This window comes from Apostichopus japonicus, chromosome 4, assembly GCF_037975245.1.
Source record: "Apostichopus japonicus isolate 1M-3 chromosome 4, ASM3797524v1, whole genome shotgun sequence".
NCBI classification, from domain to species: domain Eukaryota; kingdom Metazoa; phylum Echinodermata; class Holothuroidea; order Aspidochirotida; family Stichopodidae; genus Apostichopus; species Apostichopus japonicus.
Window position 1 is genome coordinate 17044399 of NC_092564.1, and position 26793 is coordinate 17071191.

At 37.2% G+C, this 26793-nt stretch overlaps 1 protein-coding gene across 1 annotated transcript; it reads left to right on the plus strand.

The window, feature by feature from the left end:
- The first annotated feature begins 9207 nt into the window (after positions 1-9207).
- Positions 9208-25681, plus strand: LOC139966019 (uncharacterized). The gene is made up of 3 exons (XM_071968659.1): positions 9208-10149; positions 17107-17305; positions 24750-25681. Exons 1-3 carry the CDS (start codon positions 9570-9572, stop codon positions 25111-25113), a joined length of 1143 nt encoding a protein of 380 aa, XP_071824760.1. The 5' UTR covers positions 9208-9569; the 3' UTR covers positions 25114-25681.
- The last annotated feature ends 1112 nt before the right edge of the window (positions 25682-26793 follow it).

Below are 26793 nucleotides of genomic sequence, written 5' to 3' on the forward strand. Positions count from 1 at the left end.
GACTTGATCAAGTCTTCGGCTTTGAATATGAAGACAACATTAAATCCCATGATATCTTTAAAATGGAATAAGGTCTTTCTTAGCTGGTTTGCGTGGAACTTGTTAATGACAGTTATATGTTTTTATAATGATGTTTGGCTTTGTGTCTCCTTTTTATAGAGGGAGATACTGTGACGATTATGCTTCTACGTCTTATGAGTTTCAGTCACAATGTGAGGTAATGATTAGTCATTTGACCCCGCCACCTACCCCCACCCCTCCCCCACCCCTCCCTCCCCCACCCGCCTTTCCTTATCCTGGAAGATGCCTGTGGAGTCCCATTTCGTAATTTGCGCAATTGCTTAGCCTATGACCAGTGGCGTCACCAGACTTTTCAGTCAGGGGGGGCACCAGCATTTGATGGGGGGCACTTAGGTGGATACGGATCGCCGTCCTGGGGGGGTCTAATGGGAGGGGGTTCACTTCCAGGCGCGGCGGAACGGGAAAATTATTGGGGGGGGGCTAATGTGTAGAGACTACCTAAGCGGAGCGCCACCATCGGTTGGCGCGGAGCGTACAAGAAAATTTTGGGTTTTTCAAACCCCCAGATGGCCGGAAACGGCACTTCCCGAGTGTTTTATGCTGCGAATACCTAGCCCTAAAATATGGGTCTCAAGCTTGCAATTTCTCAGATTGCACGTTAAAGTCTGTAAATACATTGTAATTTGTATATGGTGTTTTAAGAGAGTAGCTATTACTCGTAGTGTACTCGCAAAGACGTTTTTGAGTGTAGTAAGGGGATGTTGGAGAACTGGCTGAAATGAAGCAAGCCATTGGCCTAAGACCATTGGCGGATCCAGGGCCTTTGTTTGGGAGGGGCCAAAGTGGCATTAGAGTGATATGGGGGAGGGGTATAAGGGGAGGGGGTGTCCCCCTCCCCTTTTTATTTTTTTGGAATCCTGGTGATGCCTACATGTAAAATGGTGGCACTTAGAAAGGCTTTTGTCACCCACAATTTTCTGAGAAATATGCATTTTTTTGTGTGTAGCATCAATAAATTGAATAGTAGGTGATAATTCATTCTTTCCCGTGGCATGAAAATGTTCGCTGCTCGCCCCAATTGAAAAGAATTATAGGCTAATTTGAGGTTCAAATGATGCTGTAAAGGAGGTTTTATACTCTATTATGCTAAATGCTAAAGAAATGATGGTTGCTAAGTCAAAATTTGATGCAATTTTTTTTATGTATACTTGACAATTACAATGCGTTTTTTTCGGACGCTTGTGCGGGTCAGCGGGTTTGGGTGTTAGAATGCGGGTCTAATTCCCGCGAATTGCGGGTCAGTTGGGAGCTCTGCATTTAATTTTAAACCAGAAAACGAAAAGGTTTAGACTAGACTACCACTGCTATTCCTCTCGATTTTTTTAATTTCCAATCATATGATTTAGCGGATGTTCGGAAACACTTTTGGGCTCACCTTTGGGGGGGGGGGGGCCATGGCCCCCCTTGGATCCGCCAGTGTCTAAGACGAAGTTGTGTTGCGCTTACCGGTACTCACACTCACTGCTTCCACTTTTCACGGGCGTGAAGACGCGATTGGGGTGACAATGTGGTCTATAGCCAGGGGACGTGCCCCCAGCATTTACTAAAATTATTACACCTATATAGTATATGTGTGCATCGGACAGATCGACAAGTATGCATTGAAAAATGGGCAGATGCACATTTCGGAGCCTTGGTAAATATTGAGGGGCTTATCATGCATTTGCCCCCTCAACTTTTTCATTGAGGGGGGAGGGCTGAGCCCCCCAAGCCCCCCGGTTCCGCCGCCACTGCCCCTCCCCTTTGGAAAATTTACGCATACGGAGGATGGGCTGGATGCAAAATGCTGCCACATTTGATGCTAAATTCGATCTGAAGATATCTCCAGAAATTGCTATTTTTGAGGTAATGATTTTAACAAGGCGCAGAATTTTGCAGAGGATATGAACCACATGCTGTCGATATTATGCCTAACCCTATCAATAGAACCTACATTTGTTGAATTAATGTGTGCATGACCCCGACTCCTTTCTTGTCCTTCTCGTTTTCGCCCATTATCTATTAAGATGTAACAGGTTCCAGCATCGTTATTGGCTCCTATCAGGGATCTCACCATGCAATCCAAAGTTTGATCACACATCGAGTATGGCTCAGTATGCAGGTGTGAACATTCGCCATTTGTTCCTACAAGCATCTGACCTCAAATGACTTCTGCAGCCCCTACACAACAGAGTTATTATATGGGTCCACAAATATAGGCAAGTATGGTGCCGGCGGACCCTCACATTCTCACATTTCGTCAGCTCCTAACCTGTCAACCTCAGACCAAGGCAACATATTGCAGTACCCTCCCTTCTCACAGTCATGTAGCTCGCGAAGCGGACGTGTATATCCGCTGGTATGGCGTGAGCACTGACACATTCAATGTAAATATCGACACCTGTTGTGATGGCGCGGGTTACGACTTCGATACCCGACATTCAAGGAAAAACTTTTTCATATTTTCGCAGCTCATTTGAAGAAAATACGAATTACTGTTGAATATAACAAAATATATATATATTTTTTTACCAACCTAAATCTCAGATGGGGGGGGGCACTCGGGGGGCACTCGGGGGGCACTAGGTTTTCCAGGGGGGCACGTGCCCCCCTGGTCCCCCCCCCCCTTGGCGACGCCACTGCCTATGACGCACAAGTCAGAAATAAAATGATTCGCGCTTCATGCGTGTGGTATATTACCTTCCCCTGCATGCAACGTTTAAATATCTCTCTACCTAAAAGTAACCTTAAAGTTACCTTAAAGTTACCTTAAAGTAACTTCATTCCTGGCCATTCAAAACTATGAAGCTCTAGAGCAACTATGAAGCAACTAATTTGAATACGTACGCACGTGATAATAATAAGTACGTACACGTTAAAATATCACGTCCATTAAACGTAAAACTATTACGTAGGTAAGATATATAACGTGTGAAACTATTACGTACGTACGTCTAATATAAAGTACGTACGTGGAACATACGCACGTGTGTAAGCACGTGTGTAAAACGTATACGTGATACGATTCATAACAACAACTACATTCCCGAGATGGATAGGGATAAACTCGTATACGTCTCTACTTCGACTTAGGGTTTAGTCAAAAATAAATCCTGTATAACTTGTCTACAAAACATCAGATAATAGTAAGTCCTAGACATCTGGACCGAATTCTGAAGAGACTTTCTTTATATCGACGGAAACATTCAGACATTGTGGATGTGACCATTTTTTATCTTGAAAAAATTACGAACGTCTTCGTAGTTACATTGATATCGTTGGATGCACTCGAAATGTGTGTCTAATGAACTGAGACCAATTGTTTCATATAGTTTCATATTTTCATTACGACCGGCACCATAACTTTATATAATGTATATTCCATCCTCAGTTGTTTCGCACTGAAATTATGCATTCCACAATTCCCTTTTTTTCTCCTTGCGTTAATGCACATGTTTTCTAATACTTATGATCACTACTTTTACTGTTCTCTGAAAGTGTAATTTGTTTTTTTAAAGTTTCGAATAATTCCATTATGACTAATTATTCAGCACATACTGATGTAGGCTATACGCCGAATTCCGGATGGCAAAACTGCACTGAATATAGGATATATATTATAAAAACACCAAATACAATGCATCCGGGCCGTTACCCTTACCCCCCCCCCCTCCGTTCCCCACCTCCTCCCCTTCCCAGGTATCAGAGGGAATCTAACCTTAATTATTCCCTTCACATGATCACTGATCAGATTTGAAAAATAATAATAATAATAAAAATACTTAAAGAGCTTGAGTACAGCCATGCTTATTTTGTTAAAGATCCATTGTAGTTTTATTTTCCGCCGAAACTCTCTTCCTGCATGACGTCAGACGGCAGTGGATGCTTTACCTACCTATTTTGAAGCACTTTACACAACATGACATAAGTTCTGTTTCGCGCCATTTAGGATCCTCCTGATCGTGTGCCTAATTCTCATATCAAGTTATCGCAGAGAACAAGATAAGAAACCAAGCATCCTTGAAGCCAGTGAAGTGTTTAATCTTCCTTATTGCATTAATCTTTATCTTCCATGTATATAGTCTCATATCAGATAAAAAAAATAAATAAATAGATAAATAAAAAAAGAGCTGTATGCTCTTTTCCTTTTACGATCCGATTCGCTGTTTTTTTTTATTCCACGTATAAGCCCTATATTTTCTTCTCTTTATATATTATAAAAAAAACCTTTGGCCAGCTTGAATGAGTTCTAATACATCAATGCCGGGCCGGTAGTGATGATGTCTCGCTTAAAAAAAAAATCAGTCGAAACCTTTGGCTCGCTCAAGTGACAAATTAATTAAATAAACAAAGCGAACGGGGGAAAGTTGTATGTTTGCTCAAGTCAAGAATTTGATCAGTGGTAACAACTATACGTGCTAACAATGATGTATTTGCAAAGCGACGCAAAATAGTCCATTTCCACCATTTAGACGGCACCTCTGTGCAAGTTTCAAATCAATAAAGGAAAATTATCTTTCCTCTCTAATTCTTTTCCCGCCAAAAAGCTGATCCATCAGACGGTATATGCCGGGAGAATGTGTTTTCGCCCAAACGGTTTAACAGAATATAAAAAAATATATATATAAAAAACCAGAGAGACTTGGCATATTGAATCAGGTGGCCACAATGTGTGGTTTAACCTTCAATTTCACGGACAAGAGAAAATAAGTTGAATAAACAAATCGAAACAACTTAATGAGATTTTTAAAATGAACAATTATTTTCGCTTGGCTACAATTTAACACCAACATTTCCCGTGGTATTTTGTTACTACAAAGAGCTAGTGTATTTTTTTTTACTTTTTAAGGTAACTGTATTTATATATATATATATATATATATATATATATATATATTTATATATAATGAATATGTAGCAAGTGGTATGACAGATCTTCTGGTGTGTTGATCTTAATTAATGTACGATATATATATATATATATATATATATATATATATATATATATTTATATATATGTATATGTGTGTATATATACATATATATATATATATATATATATATATATATATATATATATATATAAATATATACTTATATTTATATAATTATTAATATATATATATATATACTGTGTATATATATATATACACAGTATATATAACAAATATATATGCTATAACAAATTAATTCATGCAATCAACTTGCCATTTTAATGATATTTTTGCAATGCTATAATAACCATTCTGCACCGTCCTCTTATATCATACTATAAAGTACTCTAACTGACAGTATGAACAGTTCCTCAGCCTTCATATGGTAGAAGCATGATATTTATACTGCTCCCAGCTAAATCCCTCTTTACTCTTGCACGCCAAACGTCCCACACAGACCCCCATCCCACACCTTCTTTATTCTCAACCACTTTGTGTCCGATATTTTGCCAGTGCGATATATAGTGTTGATACAAGAAATATGAACGAAAAAACAAACTTAGATATTTGGTTTGATGAAAGAAAAAAAGAAAAGAGTTTTGCAGATATACGAAAATGTAGCTCCGCGTGGTACTTGGTCGCGTTTAGTTTATACGTATATCATTCCCGCATGTTCCCATATACTGATTCACTGCAACCGTGTGCTTAATAAGCCCATTTAAGCAGGGCATGCATGGGTGGGGATGGTTGGGGATAGGTGAGGGGATGGGTGGGGATGGGTGGGAATAGGTGGGGAGGGGTGGGGACTGGTTTGCAAGGGTATCGAGGATGCCACAAAACAACTTTCTTCCGTTACATTAACCACCTTGACCCATTGAACGTGAAATACATACAGTGTTCGGTAATACACAGGCTAGTGACGTGAACAAGGATATCAAATGTGGAGATGGGGGGGGGGGGGATTTTAATTCCCCCTGACTGATTTATTTGGGGTCATGAACCTTTATGGAAGTGCCAGAGGAGGATCCAAGATTAAGGAGGGGGAGTGACCCTCGGGGTCTATAGAAGCCGATTCCCATGTAGGGGATATGTGGGAGTGGGGGGCGGTCCTCGCCCAGAAAAAAAATCAAATGTTTAGACGTTAATTGGTGCATTCTGAGCGGCCATAATTAGACTATCAATTCAGTCTAAATTTAAATGCAATCAATAACACTAACCGATAAGTTATAGTGACCTCAAAATGATATCTCTGTTTCACTTTCCTAAACACACTTGGTCTGATGAATATTAACAATTTTGCTATCAGTCCAAAACGTTAACTATGGATTACTTTTATATTGTTTATGATGACCCCTCTTGCAACACCTCATATAATGTTATATTCCCACTGAGGCATAGACTCCTGATAACATAACATTGCCCATCGTGCGGTGTGCATCGCCCTTCAAAATGGTGCCCCAGTTGCCCCTCATGCCCATCAAGCGGTGCGCTTCCCCCTTCAAAATAGTGCCCCAGTTCCCCTCCCTCTCCCCCTGTCCTCAATCCTCTTTCCGGTTAAGCATATGAATACACTGATCAAAAACGTTTACTCATTGAGGTAGTTTCGTCCTGAAGTAATCCGCAATTTGACATCAAACCAGATGTCCGTTTTCTGATAGGTGGCAGCAAACAACCGTCGTGTAAGTTGCACGTTTACGGCAGGTGGCGCTTGATATACATGGATTAAGATCACTTATCGATGCTAAATTGTACATGGAGTTCACATATGCACATTGAATACCCCCCGGGCCAACACTTTGGCGCCCTTGTAAAACTATCAATGTGTTTTAAATGTTTTACCCGTGTCTCTTAACTCGCCATTAGTTGCGTTAAAAGTGCACGATTTGCATATATTTAGTGATAATTAAGTTTTTACCATTGCAATGATATCTGTAGTATCGCTGGTAGCTATTCAATAAGCAAAGCTCATTAAAATCTGCGCTTCTCCTGACAAGAGAGTTGTATTTGAAAATCGATGGTTTCCTTCGCCTTTGGACAAATACGTTTCCCTGCTCGGTAATACTATATGGCTATACCTACAACATAAGATATAACCGATCAAGTTTAATATGTCGCGGGCCCCTATTATACACAATTTGGGTTTCCGTTAAAAAGTAAAGAAAAAAAGTAGTTGTCCTAGATGTGCATATTCGCCGTATTAGTATTTTGTTCAAATTCTTGTTTTCATTTTCCAATGGTTCCTATAACTTACATGAGTACGTTACATATAGAGTCACTCATTTTCATGAAAGATAAATAAAGTTAATGGAGATATGGAAAGCAAAATGGAAACATGTCAAAACAAAACAAAACCCGAAGGCTTTATTTAATTAAAAAGGAACTTAATCCAAATGCCTGTATGAGTTGGTGCAACAGCTCTCTCTATATATATTATATACGTTAAATACTATATAGATGCGTGTTACAGAAAAAAAGCGACCGCAAAAAAAAAATGGAAGGCCTACTAAGTTTGTCGAGCATCTTGCATCATTGTAAAAGTCAATTTATAGAAATTAAAATGAAAGAAATACAGAGTTTAATTGATTTCATTTATTATTTTATTTTTAGGTTATTATATTATTTTCGACTTTTCAATTTCTTCCCATTTTATTTATTTATTTATGTTTTTTTTTTTAACTTTTGAGAAAGTTGGGAATATGAATTTTATATCATCTTATGTCCATTTTCAAAGTCTCATAAGTTAGTTTCTAATGAGATATTTGTAATAGACTAATTTTAAATTGATTATTGATTATTGCTAACTTTCAAATTCCGCGGTGTGTCTTCAAGTTGATTTCATAGTCAGGCTTAAAGGTGCAGCCTCGTTCCGAAAAGCTGACCCCAGAAAGAGAGAATAACGAAGGGAGCGAGAGACACTATAAGATATTTTTGCAGTATTTGTATTCTTCGGTATTTGTATTTGTATTTGTTTTCTTCGGTATTTGTATTTCGGTATTTGTATTTCGGTATTTGTATTTCGGTATTTGTATTCTTCGACCCTGTCTCTCTAACCTTCTCTACCTATCCATATATATTTTTTTCTATCCACCTATCCCTATAACGGGATGAGGAACTTACTTTAAGCTGATGATAAAATTCAAAGCCGCATACATTGCATGCATGTGTAAATGACTGTAAATTACTAGTCAATTGGGACAATTTAAATATGATGCTAATACCACTCGATACTCCCATATCATGCTTCAAAGCGCTCGTACTGATAGTACAAATAGTTCCTACCCTTTTGCTGATAGAAACAGGATATTCATTCTGTTCATACTGTCAATGTGAGTGCATAATTGAAGCAGGACATCGGAAAGTAAAGTATGAAAAAACAAATTGTCCCAACTGGGTGAAATTATACTACTAACAGGACACGTCATAGAACATTGTGATTCATCGTACAACAAAGTGGAACCAACGTTCGCAATATATAGTCCTATATCGGCGTGCGAAAAGACGTGTAGTAGGAAGGGGTGATGGAATGCCCCCTCCCTCACTTCCCATCTTCAGTCGGGAGAAACGGTTCAGTCAGGGGATTGTTACTCACGCAGCCTGGAGAGTATTAGACCAGTCCTCGAGTTGTCTTGCCTCCCCCCTGCCCCCAACCTTTCGACTTTGAACCTCACATGGAACAGTATTTATATGCAGAAACTTTCGTTTAAAGTAACTTAAACACTTACTTTGTATAAGACAGAGAAGAATATATATATATATATATATATATATATATATATATCCATACTAATCTTTTCATACCTGCATGCGGAAATGATTGTCGTTTAGACTGGTTACTCTAATTGGTGTCCACATGTCACTAGTTACGATACCTATTGACTAATGTACTACAAACTATGTTTTATACAACATTAAAAACCAAGTATCATTAACCCAAACATAACGTTATCGCAACTTTAAGGTGATGGATCGGAGTTAATTCTTAGAGTAAATACTCCAAAAGCTGTTTCACACGAGAGGAGATTGGGAGCATCGCTTCTTAATTCCTTGCCAAAGGGTTCTCCTATCGATTTTTATTCACAAATTTCTAGCTTCATTGTAGCGTGTAGCTTATGGACTATCAAAAAGCCAGGTCGATTCACTCTGCGCAGGCGCGTTGGCTTGGCTCACTTTATTAGCCCGTGTGCAATTTTTAAAAGAGTGTGGTAGGCAGTAACAGGTGCCAATATGCAATCTGAAATTTCCTGACAAGTTTTTATGGGGATACCTCTGCAGGAAACCTGAGCAAAATATCGTCCTTAAAAGAGCAAACAAGAACGATCCAAGCTTTTTTTTCAGTCTTTAAAGTTAAACGTTTTCTAAAGTTCGAAGCTGTTTCCTTCTTCTTATTTCTAATTATAAGCTTCGTGAATTTTATCTAAACGTCGATTAAAAAGCTGAATTATGTGAGGATTATTTTGTTCACGGGAATCAACTTTTATCAGCAAAAGTAACTCACAGAATAAGATAAAAAGAAAAAAGTTCGTTTTAAAAAATACGTGATAAATTGCATTTTTTTTGCTGTGTTCTTTCTTAAAAATGGATAAATCTACCCAACGAGGGACTGATCAAACGGAATCATTAGCAGAAGGATCATCCATGGGAGTAATGGATCCGCGATCCCGGTCAGAGATAAATGCACAGTTGGGATCAACTCATTTCATTGATCCATCAAAAGTGTCGTCAGATTACGATTTACCGGATTCTCCATCTTCTGACGGTAGCTCTCCGATATCCTCACCCGACGAGCCCGGCTATAAAAATAACTCTTTCTCCATCCAGAACATATTAGGCGAAGGATCCAAGTCGCATCTCACTTCTACAATTTTCGAACAAACTTCGGACAATGTCGACTTTAACAATAATCACAAGAGCAGTTTAAACTCGGTGAGACACTCGGCAGAAACTTTGAAACAGGTTCGGAACGATATGGCAGCCATTTTAAAACCAACTGCGATTCGAGAATCCGCAGGAATTCCTATCGCCGACAGTCATTGGTTAGTACCACCCGGGTTCACTCAAATTCAGCCGTCTTCACCCCTCACACCACCCAATGTGGCCCACGCATGGTCCCCCTGGTGCTCAAGCCCCTTCGGATTGCCACGCCCACTTGTTCAAGGTAAGAAGTCCAACTCTATTAAGTTATCTTGTCATGGTATATGGATTCATGGTATATTGATTTATTGTATTGTTGTGCTTGTGTGCTTTGTCGGTAGTGGGAGAAGATCATGTGGATGGGGTGGGCTAGGGGTAGGGGGGGGGGGTCTAAGACTCTAAGGACATTTGCTCTATCCGCTTCATTCATAGGGACCGTATACTACGGTTTGAAACAGAGTAAATAAAATTAAAAATCTGACAATACATACAAGTGTATCGCCCATTAATTTTGAACCATGTTTGCTTTATGGAAAGTTTCAAGAAAAGTTCACTTCTGAAAATTCCGTAATTAAACAAATCATGTGTGTGCGGAAGTAAGCATCGAAAAATTGAAAGTAGTTAAAATAAGCCTAATAAAAATGGAATTCTGTTTTTCTTTTTAATCGATCAAATTTTATTACTTATTCGAGATATCCCATCAAGTTTGTTATATGTTTATATACTTCATTTGATGAAATGCAATTAAACAAAACAAATGATAATAAATAATAAGTGTATTGGAAAAAGCCCCTCCGCCCCGCCACCCTCCACTTTGTAAGCGTAATTTGACAGAATAACAATATGACACCGCTTAAATTAGATTTCAAAAACAAAATCGAAATATTTAGCGAAATGACAGATATTTCTGTTATATCCCAAATTTTCGATATTGCCCCTAACACATTAAAATAAAATAAAAACCGAGTCAGAATCTTCTCTGTGATGGTTATTCGACGTTCCTCGCATATCCGTTTTTCGTTCCATTTTGGATGGCAAAACACTTTAATTTCAGATAAAAACGACAAAGATATAAGTCATTCCTTTCGATAAAGTGACTGTTTGGATAAGTTGCGTCGTCTCATTCCCTTCTTCTCTCACAATATGTAAATTTAATTAATAAATGGGTTATCGTAATTCAGCATTAATTTCATTGCAAAAGTTACAACTAAATATAGATGTCTGATATTAATTTTGTTTTCAAAATTTGTTGATCAGTGATCACTTTCCACATTAAATTATATCTTCGGGTTTTCTTTTATTTCTGTTCATAAACTAATTAAGTTTATTTACTTCTTTTTTATGGAGAGCTATAATTTACATGTCCTTTTATATAATATACATTCAAATAAGAGCGTTTTGTTCCCCCCCTTTGAACCAAAAGCCCAAATTTTACAACCTCCCATAAACATGAAGTATCCCAATATCTTCTCTCATCATCTTTAAGATTATTGAAGAGGATGTAAGATAGCCGGGAGGTTATTGTAGATGATGTCTTCAAAGAAGAAAACATAATTCAAGTAATTTGCTTCGTTTTATTGATTAACCCTTTTACTCTTGCTCGGATTTTGATCGCCTTTAGTTCTCTTAGGTTATTTATGAACTTTTAATTCATTGCACTTTCGGTAATAATACAACAAAAAGAAATAAGAAAAAAAGAAGAAGCCAAGACAGAAATTAGAAATGTACGGTTCAAAAGAAATTTCAAACCACGTAAGCGAAATTCAAGGGCGTAGGAACCGGGGGGAAAAATTTGGAGGGGCGGAAGTATCATTCCGCCCCCCCCCCCGCTCCGCAAGTCAGAAAACCCCTTTTTCATTTCCAAATGAGAAAAAAATCTCATTTGGAGCACCAAATTGCATCTAAGGCCAGGTGAAAATACAAAATTAAGTTTACAAAAAGGAGTGGGTGTTGAAGTGTGCTATATTGCACCAAATTGCATCTGAGGCCACCTGGAAATGCAAAAAATTCCAAAGGGGAGGGGACACCCCCTCCCCTTGGACCCCTCCCCCAGGCCGGCCATCAGTCTTCAGCCCCCCACTCAAAAGTACCTTCCTACGCCACTGGCGAAATTTATTCTTTAACTCATAGTTGGAGATAAGGGGCATTCACTTTCCCCTATTTACAGCCCCTCCCCCCTGCCTCCGCATGAGCCGACTGCCTTACCCAAACTACCCGAGCCCACCCAAAACCTCACGTGTCAAGGATTTGAGTATGAATCAGTTATTGTCCCATGATATGCTATATGGAAACACTTCAAATGCTCACCTTTATGGTCAAAGTGCTGTAGAATCATTAACGTCCCTCCCTCCCCAACTCCCACCCCAGCCCCATAGTGGGGAATTCTCTACGAGACCTGGATCATTTACATTTTGCAGCAATATTGACGATTATAGTAAAGTATGTACAATACTTAAGTGTTGAATGTTTCCTTTGTAATTGAGGTGGGGAGGTGACCGGGGTGGGGTGGTGGAGGAGGGGGGTGGGGTGTAGTACTGATGACAATCGGCAAAATGTTTCTTAACTTCTTTAACTTCCCTATTCTGGACCATTTTGCCAGAGGTTTGATAATTTTATTTGGCCCCAACTTTTGAGGAAAGGAACATGATTATCTGTTTTCAGCAGAATTGTGATTTAGTAATTCCGCTTAGGTATATAGATTCTATGTTTTTGGACAGTTGTAAAAATATAATAAAACAGACCTGTATCCGGGTATGAATCATAGTGTACATGTTGTTGTACGGGATAAGGGGGGGGGGTAACACATATAAGTATAAAACTATTCACAGACCTGCATACGGTTTCCTGCGAATTGCTGTCTTTTATTTCTCCACCCCCCCCCCACCCTTTCCCTTTTTTTCGTGTCCACGTTACACACGTAACACATTATCTATATGTTTGGCCAAAAATTCACTTAATATATATTACCTTTATTTTCTATATATATATTTAAAGCTTTCTACCCTAACAAAGTTGCCCTGTTTGGTGGAGTTTAATAATGAAGTCAATAATTCCACGATAACACATATAATGTCAAACTGAACTACAATGGAACCTATTACATCATTGAACGCCAAAATGGTCACAATTTGTACCCCCTAAACACCATATAGAACGACCCATGTACAACACAAAAAAAAAAAATATTACTGAGTTTTCATTGATTGATATGTTTCTATTCCTAATCACCTTGTTCTATTAAATTTCGTAATATCTCTTTACATGTTCAATTTCTAGTATTAACGTGGGGCATATGACCTAAAATTTGGTGGCGGAAAGATCCTCGAAATGCCTCTTTGATGTTTTTCTTTTAAAACTTGAATAAGGCCTTCTTGTTTACTTTTACTTTAGATACTTTTGATACTTTTTCTGTGTCTCAAAAACGAAGTTTCGTGTACTTGCTTTTATCCCAATACAGTTTACATTATACTGATTTATATTTGTTATAATATGTTAATTTCATTTAAACTTATGTATAAGTTTTGTCAGGAGCCGCAGTGGGGAAGAGAAGGGAAAGGGTGACGGCGGTGGGTGGGAAGGCGGGGGGGATTGGGGGGGGGTGGACTTGAGATAGCATGTATATATGATTGGAACCCATTCTACGCTAATCTGTTACCATTGTAATCTCCTTCGAAGTTCAGAAAAATATATATATATATGTATATATATATATATATATATATATATATATATATAGCAAAGCAAGGCATAAAATATGAAGTCGATGCGGCTCAATGATGTCATGTTTAGACTTGTCCAAGTCGTTCAGCCTTGTGTGTGAATGAATATTCAACCTGTAATATTTGCCAAGGAACAAGAGTTCCTTAGCTGCTTGGAGAAGTTGTTCACCTAGGTTATAATCTGTATCAAATATATGGCGGTGGGTTTGTATCTCTTGTATTTCCAATTATACTTGCCAAGTCTAAACATGGCGTACAAATCGGAAAAGAAAGGAAGGGGAGGGAGTTGAGGGAAGGAAGAGCATAAGTTTCTTTAAGAGATTTGTCCAACCATGGTTACCATACTCATCCGTTTCCTTAACGGGAGTTGATGTTAGGGTAAAACAAACATAAATGATGCATTCGATCTAGTCAAATGTGATTCCCAAACAGTTTTAATTCATAAAGGTCAAGCACTCGGAAATTTCAATTTTTAAAGTGATTGAAAATGTCATTAATTATTTTTGAGCGAAAATGAAACCGAGTGAATTCGTTTATAACTCCACCCATCGTTCTCCCAATACCCTTCCTTGGCTGGACAAAAATAACCCCCTTTCACCATTTCTAGCGTGCATTATTTCAGTCCTCTACCTATTGCAATACATTTGTGGAGTGTTAGCTCAGTGGTTAACACCGGTGCCTTCCAATCATAAGGTCCCCGATTCGAGTCACTCCAAAATTAATGTATGTCGTCCAGTTACAGAGTTGTCGACAATTGACAATTCATAATCATGGACGTTAAATACGAATCTACTAGAGACTGACTTCGGTCAGCTTGCGGCTTTGATAAGCCAATGAGGCTTCTTCGCGAGTTCCTGCTTGCAGGAGGATCTAAAATACATACATCATAAGTTAATAGGCGTACATTTTTATAATATTTCAGTTTTACAAAAGTATGGCCATCATTTCAGTACGTATACCATAAGACCCTCACCCATCAAAACTTTTTTAAGGTTAAAGAAATGGAACGTTCTTCGTTAATACTGTTGAAAGTTATACCGGTAGGTCCTATGTGTATTCAAGCATATGTGAATGTTATAATGTGGTATATACTGCGCAATGCATTATTCGCATGTTCATATGCGGTCAGTGTCTATAGTGCAAAAGCTCATTTAAAGTTGACCATGTTAAGACCGTGTAAGGTTCGTTCAATTATATATCTTATCATCCTTCATTTGTACTAAATCAATAAAAGTCAATTTTCATTGTCTATTTCATAATCCGTTGTAAACAAGAGAGTGGTGGGTGGGGATTATCTTGTTAAAGTCCAGACGACAGTCTGAGCATGCGCAGAGTTAATTTTTTTTTACTGAGTAACAGGTTATTGATTGGCTGTATCAAATCTCTTTTATCGTCTGCCTTTGCTTATCGTTTTCAGGTGTCATACATCATTGTAACACTTCACTTGAGAGGCCGTAGCCCCTCATATTGTTGTCAAACAATGGAAATGTCTCCTCTAGATACACCGATGAAGAGCCCTGCCACAATCGATATGAGACAAGTATTGTTATTTGGCGATGATTGTAACATGAAGGCACTTAAATCAACATAACAGGCTGTCAATACCCCGTTGAAGGGGGGTAGGCTAGCACCCCGTGTGTCACTTTCAAGGTAGCCCGCTGATTGAAACACAGTATCTCCGTCCTTTCAAGCGCGCTGTGTTTCCGAGTTGCAAATTTAACGCCTGAAGAGTGTTATCCAAACAACAACACATTGTCATTCAAACGATTACTATGTTAGAGTGATAAACAAGGGATTAGTAAAGGGTTAAACATTGAAAATTCTCAGTTTCCAATCCCATTGTTACTTTTATATCGAATAACGTCAATTTTGATATATAACCTTATATAGCCTATTTTTGTGTGTCGCACTATTATGCCTATAAAACTACCATACAAAACTAATTGATATAAACCTACACATATATTGCACATCAAATGAAGTCGGCGTACCTTAATTTGCATTTAAAAACTCTGGGCGGAAGTTGTACTTACCATGTAAAAATAAGGCTAGACATTAATTCTCTTCGCAATGACGAGGTGATGGAATGTAAGCTTAATTTGAAAAGGATAGAGAGGGGGCATATATATATATATATATATATATATATATATATATATATATATATATATATATATATATATATATATATATATATATATTTCATTGCCGACAATGGTTAACCTTTCAGGCTAACGTATTCTACTCTAATTGTGGGTACGGTATATACCTTATCATTATAAACGAACTTTCCAAGTGAATTGATGCTAATTCGTAAATCCTTAATGTACACTCGAAATGTTACGTGGTTTACCTTAACTAATGTAGCGCGATAATTTATGTTTGATGAACGGCCTTCCCTTGATGAATGCAACTGTCGAAACTACTCAAAGTTAGAAATTAAAAAAAAAAAAAACTGTCTACCTCGGTTTAAAAGAACAAAATTATTTATTACTTTTTTGGTTTTCAAAATTATTATTTTGTTTGTACTGTTTTAGCCCGATAATTTGTGTGACATAACTTGAAAATACTTCATGCAAACAATAAGCAATAAGAGAAAAGAATAACATAGAAAACGAGATTACCAAAGCTGAAATTAGCGCGTCTTTGACATTTCGTTTTCGGATTTTTTTTTTTTTTTTTTGCCGGTGGAAGTAATTCGATTATTGGGTCAACCGAAGCGTTAAAATGACATGTACATAGTACAGACGGTAGCTGTTTGGTCCCATAACACGGTGTTTGTCTTCCCTTCATTAAGTATTTATAATATCAATACCGCATTCTTGGTGCGCGATGGTGCCTGAAAAACCCTTGAATGGGAAATGTACTTAACTTAAAAATGGTATTTTGTTTATCGATAGAATCTACAAACCGTATGTCGATAAGATGTCATGAAATGTCGTGAAATGATGGAGAAAGAGTTAAGGAGTTCTCTACGTGCCAGCTATAGTATTATAATGAGATATGATCAATTCTCAACTATACATATATATATATATATATATATATATATATATATATATATATATATATATATATATATATATATATATATATATATATATATATATTTGTCGTGAGCCAATATGAATCTAAAATGACACAACATGAAGATTTAAATTAGCTTTCAGGAATCGGGATGAAGATGGAAATATGGTAGAACTAAACATGGAAGGATGGATGTTGGGACAGGGGGAGGGAGGTCGATGGGTGTTAGGAAGTTTAAAATCAAGAAATCTACCCGACTATGACATTATTGGACCTAGGCTGCAGTATATTTATTTTGTACACAGAGGGTGTGAATTAGAAGAGAGCAACACGCCATCATATCAATGGAGATTCGGGGTAGGGAGAAGATCGAGTTTGGTCGTGAATTGAAAATTAATACCCATTAATGCTTAAATAATGCTCATTAATTAATTCTACTCTCTTTTTATTGGCAGGACCTAAACCAGTCGGCCGTAGGCCAAGAAAACCCGGTGTCGATAGGAAACCCAGACAAGCCTACTCATCAAAACAACTCGAACGGCTGGAAGAGGAGTTTAAAGCCGATAAATATCTAAGCGTCAGTAAACGACTGGAATTAAGTTTAGCCCTCAATCTCACTGAGACGCAAATCAAGACATGGTTCCAAAACAGAAGGTAAATTTAATTAACCATTTTCCGTCGTACCATAAGTGTAACGACGCTCAGATATTTTCTATAGCTGAATACCTCCTACTCTCCCATATCCTTCACCTTGAGCCCCCCCCCTACCCCTACCCCAGCCATATTCCTCAATTCACCGGAAGCACTCTGAAAATATCAACAAAGCATTAGCACTTTCGCACAACCAGGGTACCAATGTCATCTTGGGAAACCAAATATAGCAGAATATCTCTCTGGTCAAGGGAGGGGACAAGGAGAAGGGGATTATCCGGAGATACCAAGATTGCGTGAAGGAGGGGATGTACCAAATTCCAAAATAAGTTTTTCTGCAATCTTCCAAATCTTTCGGTCCTCTGTAATATTTTGAAATGATTAGAATCGAACTATAATTTTTAGTTTACCGATTGCTATTCCGACTATAACGTTCTAGCTCATTTTCCATATTTCACTGGTCACTGGGTTGTGTAATTATCACCTTGCGGGACGACATGATAATTAAAAAACACAAAATCTACCGAAAATGGATGAACTACACGTGAACAATAAAACCATTAATAATAATTATAACAAAGCTTGTTAGACATGTTGATTAATGGAAGAGTGCGGCTGGGAAACGTTGGAGTGGCTACTAGTAGTTAACGTGAAGTATTAAGGATCATATCTCGAGTGTGTGGACAGCGATAAAATCATAAAAAACTGAAGAGTACTTTGGTATTTATTTCAAACGTTTCAATACGAGCGGCAATTTAATTAAAATATTTTATCGAATAATTATGGCTATGAATATCAATTAAGATGCGGATTGTTTGCCTGTCTGTCTGTCCGTCTGTCAGTCAGTAAAAGAGAGATGATGGGACGCAAGTGTTTTGATTGGCCAGCTGACATTGTTAAGTGAACAGATGAAGTAGGGTAATAGTTCATAGTAGATATTAATGCAGTACATTAATCATAATGATCATACATTATGTCCGCAATATCTATAGTACTTGTCTGTCTATTCTCTTTATATTGTTCCTTTCGGTAGCTTAAGTTCTTTTGGAAGCCTAACTTATCTTAAATTAATTTATATATATATATATATATATATATATATATATATATATATATATATATATATATCGTTCTTTACTGATTACAATGTGTATTGTCTGTTACAGAGAGTTTGCATGCAGCCTTAAAACATGCTTGCATGCAAGTTTGCTAAACATCCTAAAAGTGTTCAAAGTTGTGAGGATCTAACTTTAGTCATGTGCGCATGAAATGATCTTGCGGACCGCAGTGAAAATTTGTACTAAATCCGCGGGGCGCAAGACATGAAACCCTCCCGTGACAAGATGGGAAAATATTACATTTTATATGAGAAATGAGATGCATTTTAAATAATCATTGATGTTAATTTGTATTTATGAAACAAAGGTCGTTAACATAGTTATCCAGCATATTTCGCCTGATTTGATCTAGCAACGAAACAAAAAGAACAAATGAAAAATTAATGACTTTGAACAGATTGAAGTTGGTAGCATCGAATGATACAGTTTCAACTCTTTGCTTTGCTTTGATGAAGATCGGCAAAAAGAAAAGAAACTGGATATTGCAGTGTTAACCAGCATGACGTCATGACCAGCGTGACGTCAGAGTTATATTTGGATATGTCGTCTTCAGAAGTTACTTCAAAATATGACTCCTTTCCCTTTCCAAGTTGACTAGATGGAACATTGTTTCTTTTCTTGTGTATCAAGAATTTGATTATAGAAAAATTCATTAGGTATTTCGTAGCGCTGTTTTGATTGAAAACTATGAGAAATTGGGGGCGAAATCGCAAGATCCAGTTGATAAAATGATAGCCAAAAAACACAAACTAATTTGAAGTTCAGAATTTGTCATTTAACCTTAAAGCAAGTCAAAGATACACAACAGAATATTTTCACGATAATCGTTCACGGTTCATACAACTTACACTATCAATGACCTCTTTAGCATTACTCATTGTTTAATTAAAATTCTTTATGAGCTTTTGTTTTTTGTTCTTTTGAAGTTGTTGTGACGCATCCGGTGAAGGACAAGATATCCCTCCGGACCAATCTGATGAAACTATAGACAAAAACATATTCAATAATTGCATTAAAAAAATATTTAAAAGCATTTTCCCTTTATTTCACCTACTTTTATTTAATTCAATCAATACATTTCTTATGTAAACCCTTCAGGCAAAGGGGACGGTTATAAACTCACGTCGATCGTCCGTCTGGGTTGAGAGTATTAAACAAGAAAATATTTGCATATGATTAGTTATAAATGCCTATCACCAATCCTGGCGGGTATTTGAGAAAAAAATGAAAGCAATAATAATAATAATAATAATAATAATAATAATAATAATAATAATAATAATAATAATAATAGTAATAGTAATAATAATAATAACAATAATAACAACAACAATAATAATAACAACAACAATAATAATAACAACAACAACAATATTAACAACAAAAATAATAATAACAATAATAATAAAAGTTCTTACGCAGGTATAATTTGCCTAATGATCACTTAAGTATTATTGTTACTACGAATAGTAACAGATGTATATAGAGAATGATCGTTAAACGGAAAAAAATAATAATAATAAAAAAATAATAATATAAAAAAAAATCTGTGTTTCTCAACCTTCGGTAGAATGTAACGAAACCCTCTTTGCTTTAAGATGGGAACAAACTGAATAACAACAACAAAATATTTAAAGAATGGATTCGCCTACGGGCATGCGCAGAGTAATCTACCGAGAGTGGCCCCATCACATAATGTTTCTTTCAGGCCATATTTGCTTTGGAAATTGGCTAGTTTTAGGCGTATCCAGAAGGGGGAGAGAAGTTTTGCAATGACGTGTATATATATTCAACGAAAGGGGTGCAGTTAGGGGGTTACTATTTTACGTTAAGTGGAAAAGTGGAAAAATTAGAAAGATTATCTGCTCCAAGTGAGTCTTAACTAAAGTGAAATAGTCTATATAGCTGCATCAAGAGAACTGGAATTGTTTGTTCCTTCTTTGATATTCTTTGATTAATTTAATTTGTCCCCAAAAAAAAGCTGAGAAAAGTAGCAGAAAACAGGAAGATGTGAAATGACGAACGGTTCCTTGTTATAAAAACTAAGTTTTATTGGCAGACACCAAAGTAGTGAAAAGTATTTTAAAGAAATGCTTGTTATTGATTATTTGACAAATAATAACAAGTAATAATTAATAAATGTGAATTTGAGATTTCGCTCAAGAACGGCTGTATTTAAAACAATTTACCTTATTGCAAAACCATGAAATTCCATCTCTTGATATTAAAGTACCCTATTTCTGTGACCAACTCTTTTTTTGCGTCTTGCATCATAAAAGAATAAAAATTCTTAATACCATTGGATAATTAAAAAAAAAAATTCTCGTTAAGACAAATCAAGAAAAGATGATGTAAAAATAACTGAAAATATTTTAAAAGAGGTAAAAAGATAGTTTCAGCGGATTTTTTTGTTGTTGTTTTTGTTGGCTGATGAAGAGAAACATACTCTAAATTGCATTTAATGTATCGTTTTTGAGATAACAACATTATGAACATTATGTGAACTTCAAGCAAACAGGTGTGATGTCATAGATGCAGTCGAAAACGCATTGTAAGAATCAATTGTATGCAAATTTTAGCAGAATGATTATAGTATGTATGTCCCAATTTCATAAGTCAAATACCCACATTTCCTCTGGACTATCTTCATAGAAAAAGGCAAGAAATTATCAGACGGATAATTTCGAAAGTAGGCCGATGTAATGTGATAGTTTTTCATCTTATATATTTAAAATAACCGAAGTGTTTTCACGGATTAATAATGATTGACGGAAAACAAGAAAAGAAGATATTCCTATAGAATGTTTGACTGCTAAAATATTTTAATAACAAGTGAACACGCTTTAATGACAAAGTCTTACAACAAGTTTGTCATTTAATAATACACACATATGACAATAAGAATATAAAGGAACCTTTGTGAAAGAACAAAGAATTGTAAACAATAGTTGAAGATAACAATAGAGGAAAAAGCTGTAAGAGATAAGAGAAGCAACAGAAAATATACACACACTTGTTTTTAGAAACAAACCGCAAACTGCAATAATGTTTTCATTCCGAAAACGTTTTTTTCCTTCTCTAATTGACACCGAAGGGAATATTAAGATAGGGCAAAGTGATCTAGAACACAGGGAGACATTTTGATCATATTAAGGCCTAGATATGTTTTTTTTCAATCATCGAATAATTATTTATCATATTCAAAGGTGATTCTATACTTGTTCCAGTTCTTACAAGGGCGGGATTGATCTTGTGAGGGGGGTGGGGGAGGGCGAGGGGTGGAGGTGCTGGCAGGGAGTGGCGGGCGAAATGTGAGGGCCCTTTCAGCATAACTTATTAATAATCAAAAGTAATATAAAACGACATATATCGAACAACAAAAACTGTAAGAGATACCTAAATTCCATAATCATGATTATAACCTCACAGTATACTATTTAAACTGCGATCCGTTTATAGGCATAACTGCTGTGTAATCACCAATGTGTTATGCGTTACGCCCATGTGTTACCAATGTGTTATATGTTACGCCCATGTGTTACCAATGTGTTATGCGTTACGCCCATGTGTTACCAATGTGTAATATGCCCATGTTTGGGTGTTTTTCACAGTATAACTTGAATATCACGTAAATACATCTCGTGTATTCAGAATATTATGAGAATACCGTTGTATTTCGCATCGCTCATCTTTATATAGAACGGCAATTAATAATGTTAACAAATATTTTGGGGTCCTACATTTGGGGGAGGGGGGGGGGAGCTGCCCGATGGCCCTCCCTAAATCCCGTACTAATTACTTCAGTTTTACTATCAATCAATAAAATGCGGTTCGGGATCACCTTCACCTTAGGAGGGTGTTGGTGGGGATGATGGAGTGGGGGTGGGGTGAGGGGAGTGGGGGTTGGGGCGAGGAGAGTGGGAGTTGGGGTTGGGGTGAGGGTAGAGTGGGAAAGTGTCTCACCGCATAGGGACTGACATTTATTTTAAAACGATAACTGATTAACATAGGCATCGTTTCAACTTTTTCTTTTCATCCCATTAAAGCGAAACAGCAACGTTAAATGATTGTAGCATACGTTGATATTGACTGTGCATTGGCACCTGTTGAATATATATATATCGAAAAATAGTGTTTTGGGTGTTATTACCTCACATACGGGATTCCTTCCCCATCCGGTCCCCCGCACGGTCCCGTCCCGTCCCGTCCCAGCCCGCCACGTCCCTCCACCCACCTCCATTTACTTTACTCCATAAACGAATTATTAAATTAAATGTAACGATATTTCACGAAATACCAAGCCAAAAGACATTTAGTTTTATTTTACAGGCTAACTGTGTGGATTTAATTACACACGGCCCTTAATGTGTTTGAGTTAAAAGGAAACTTAGTCTGCATGCGAGTAAATCAGTGTGAGCTACTTTGGCAACAAAGAAATATTTTCAGAACTAATAAATATTCATTATTTGCATAAATTAATTTCAGAATTTTTAGCATTGATACGTCCGTTCCACTAAAAAAAAAAAAAAAAAAAAAAGTTTCGTTCTTGCGACACAACTTCTTGAACATTTTATTAGCCGAGAAGAACCTTTGATAACGCGCTTTCTTTAAATTTCCCGGGGCTTCAATTTGCAAAAACGCACGAAGCATTGATGTCATCTTTAATGATTTATGAATATGTAATTAACGCTGACCAATGCCAATGAATATACAACAAGAAATTTGGCAAAATCATTTGTTGATCAAATATGTTAATTCGTTAATTGCTTTCTGCGTGGTTCTTTCAAGATATAGATTTAGCAGAATATCCTGTGGCAAAAGTGGTCAATTAGAATGTTTGAAGAAAATTCAATTTGTTTGTAAGCGGCCCTGGGTCGACCTCATCTTTTGGGGTTAATATAGTTTCTTGAAATGGATCGATGGTTTTGGCGCCAGTTCTTCGTTTTCACCGGCTCTAGGGCAGTTTCGATAACTTGCCGGACGCCCTCACTATACCAATCTTTCCTTTCTCCCAGTACTAATCTCAGATGCACACAGTCAATTGTTTTTACTTTTTTTTCGTTGCGGAAGAATCTCTTGTCGGCGGAAGCGGTTAACCCCTTCGCCGAATTGACTGTTAACATTTAATCTTATGTAATATTTTGCCACGCAAACACCTAACGCACGCTTCGTTACACACGAGTTAAAAACCATTCCAACGTGCGCACGCGAGCGCGCCTTTCACCTGTCAATTAACTATTTTCAAATAATAATTCCAAATCTCAACTAGGAACAAGAAAATAAGTCCCTTGAACCGCAAAGATAAAAAAAAAAAAGATAAAAAAAAAAGATCTTTTCTGCGGCAAAGTTTGGATCGATACCTTTTGATGGTATTTCTGAGGTTATCTAATTAAGGGAAACGATTACATGCAAGTAAAAACAAACTGCAATGACGGAATGAAATAGCGTTTTCCCCTTAGCAATCCTTGGAACGCGAAGAGGGACATAAGGTTCTACGATTAAGTAAATTAGCTGAGAACACTATTGATTTAGGAAGTTAGGCAGCTTGTTCGGCCTCTGGTTAGGAGATAATTGAAACAGTTTAAATCGATGAAGAAACGTCTTCCTGTCTATAATCCTCTGGCGTAGTCAGACGATATTAAGCGTTTCATAAGAAGGAAAAAAATGGCGCGAAAATTGTCAAAAAAGGAAAATTTATTAGCACGTGATTTTGTCACCTATAGCAAATACCATATAGGAGAATGAAGTTATTACTTGGATTAAATTTCTCTTTCAAGAGTATTGACTTCCTTCTATAGTTGGAAAGAAAAGAAAATGTAATAGAAAACAAAGAAGAATAAGAGGAAGAAGAAAGAAATGTATGGAAAATATTGCTTGTAGATATTCGCTTCGATTTAACATTTCGAAACGGCTCTATTTCACAGTTATATATTGTATAAAATTTTAATCGCGCGGGAAATTGTCCGTGATTATGGAATTTTGGTTACTGTTACGCAATCAGATTGATATTGGTGAAGGTAAAACTTTTTGTTTGTTTTCATATGCGAGTTCGTTTGTTAAGAAAGCGGAAAACAAACCGAAATTAAGTTTTTGCCTTTTATTTATATTTGGTTTAGGTGATTTCTCTAAGATGTTTACATTTTTACGAGGCAGAGGAGGAAGTATATGAGTGAAGACAACCGCAACATCACACACTCAATAATATCTAATTTCGCTTAAATAATAATAATAAAAAATAGTTGTTTTATTATGTGGGCAAGGGATAAAATTATTTATTCTATGTATTCCTGTTAATTAATCATATATATTTTGTTTACTATTCCTTGCAGAACAAAATGGAAGAAACAAATGATGGCACGTCTGAAGATAGCTAATCGACACGGTCTTTGGGGTTCTCATTTCTTTCCGCCCTGGTTTGGCCCTCTCGGTCCAATGGGTCCTGCATTAGGACCACTAAATACAACGTCAGCTCCGCCATCATTTCTAGCGGCGACGCTTCCCCCTGCAGGGACCATCATGTCATCCGCGTCGTCTTTGCCATCTAGTGACGTCATCACTCTGTCAAACGGCTTGAACAAACAAATGAAAGTAAACCCTCCTAGAGTTCTCAGTGTCGGAGATATTCCTCCGCGTTCACCGTCTTCGACAACAAACTTATTTGCTCCTTTTCCGTCTCCCCTTCACAAAGCATAAATCTGGTTAACATATGCAAAATATGTTTTCATATTGCTCATGAATATATGGAGTTTGCAAAGGCATTAGGACCACTAAATACAACGTCAGCTCCGCCATCATTTCTAGCGGCGACGCTTCCCCCTGCAGGGACCATCATGTCATCCGCGTCGTCTTTGCCATCTAGTGACGTCATCACTCTGTCAAACGGCTTGAACAAACAAATGAAAGTAAACCCTCCTAGAGTTCTCAGTGTCGGAGATATTCCTCCGCGTTCACCGTCTTCGACAACAAACTTATTTGCTCCTTTTCCGTCTCCCCTTCACAAAGCATAAATCTGGTTAACATATGCAAAATATGTTTTCATATTGCTCATGAATATATGGAGTTTGCAAAGGCAAAATATCACTGCGTAATAATAAGAAGTTTAGTTAAGTTAAACAGTTTCAGAAAGAAGCAGAATGAAAATGATATATATGTAAAATTTAATTGTGTATTCATAATCGGGTATGGATCGGTGCAATTGTACACACTTTTCAACCTTTCTACATTTTCTTCTTTTAAACTCTCTTTTTCTTTCCTGTATGGGTTGACGGGGAGCCGGGGGGGGGGGGGGTAAGGGGTTGTAGGACAGGGAACTGCGAAAAGATCATACAGTGAGTGGAAGGGCAAACTTATTTTTGGTTATAGAGGTAAAACGTTTTCGTTTTCAAGAACTCTATGAGGACAAACTGCATTGTTTCATAATAGTTTAAATTACTTCTCTCTTTCGCACTATGTTATTTGCTTCTCTGCTTCATGTCACAATTGGCTGCAATCATTTAATATATAGAACAATAGGTTCTAACTTTAAAAAAAATGCTTTGTCTACATACTAAGCACTCTTTCATCGCAGGTGGGTCAATCTAAACTAGCCTAATTTGCAATAAAGAATTCGGTATGAAGCTGTAATCAATCTTTTCTGGCTTGTCACCGTTTTTTTCACCATTTTCGACATGGAGCAGAAAACTTCATGAAGAATCTTCACAACAAAAATCCAAATGGATATTGAAAGAAACTGGTTCAAAGCATAGGCGTAGGAGCCCAATTTGATTGGTGGGGGGGGGGGGGGGGGCTGAAACGACTTGCCCGAAAAATATAACCAAAACGTTCAACATGGCAATGTACATATCATATAGGCATGCATCGGTTATTACACCGCATGCCATCGTGTACATTACGGTCCGTGAAAGTTGCGCGGGATGCAACTGTAGACAACGAAATGTCTTATGTAAATGAAGATAAAGTATGGAGGGCCAATTATGTCAAAACTCTCTTTTGCATTAGTAATGGCGAATTAGTCGGGCAAGCTTAGAACTTTATTTTAATTACCAAGGAGATTTTTTAAAACTATTGATATCCTTAAGCTACATCATTGCAATTTATTTTTCTTTCAGTAGACGCCCGAAAATTCTCAGCATATTGCCCGAATTTTCCCAAAAATATTTGGTTGGGGACTGCAGCCCCCAGCCCCCAGCCCCCCCCCCCCCGCCTCCTACGCCTATTGTTGAAAGTGAATGTAGTTATGACACAAACGCATTTACTTTTAATCGCAGTCGTCCTCTTGTAGACGAGTTTATTCATAATTAACTCGAATAACTGAAATAACACTAGGCTCACGACGATTCATGTTAGGCTACACATCAATCCGCACTTTGTATG

Coding starts and splice junctions, on each gene's coding strand:
- LOC139966019 (XM_071968659.1), top strand. CDS start 9,570: ATGGATAAATCTACCCAACGAGGGACTGATCAAACGGAATCATTAGCA. Junction 10,150..17,106: donor GCCACGCCCACTTGTTCAAG/GTAAGAAGTCCA, acceptor TTTTATTGGCAG/GACCTAAACCAGTCGGCCGT. Junction 17,306..24,749: donor ACATGGTTCCAAAACAGAAG/GTAAATTTAATT, acceptor TATTCCTTGCAG/AACAAAATGGAAGAAACAAA.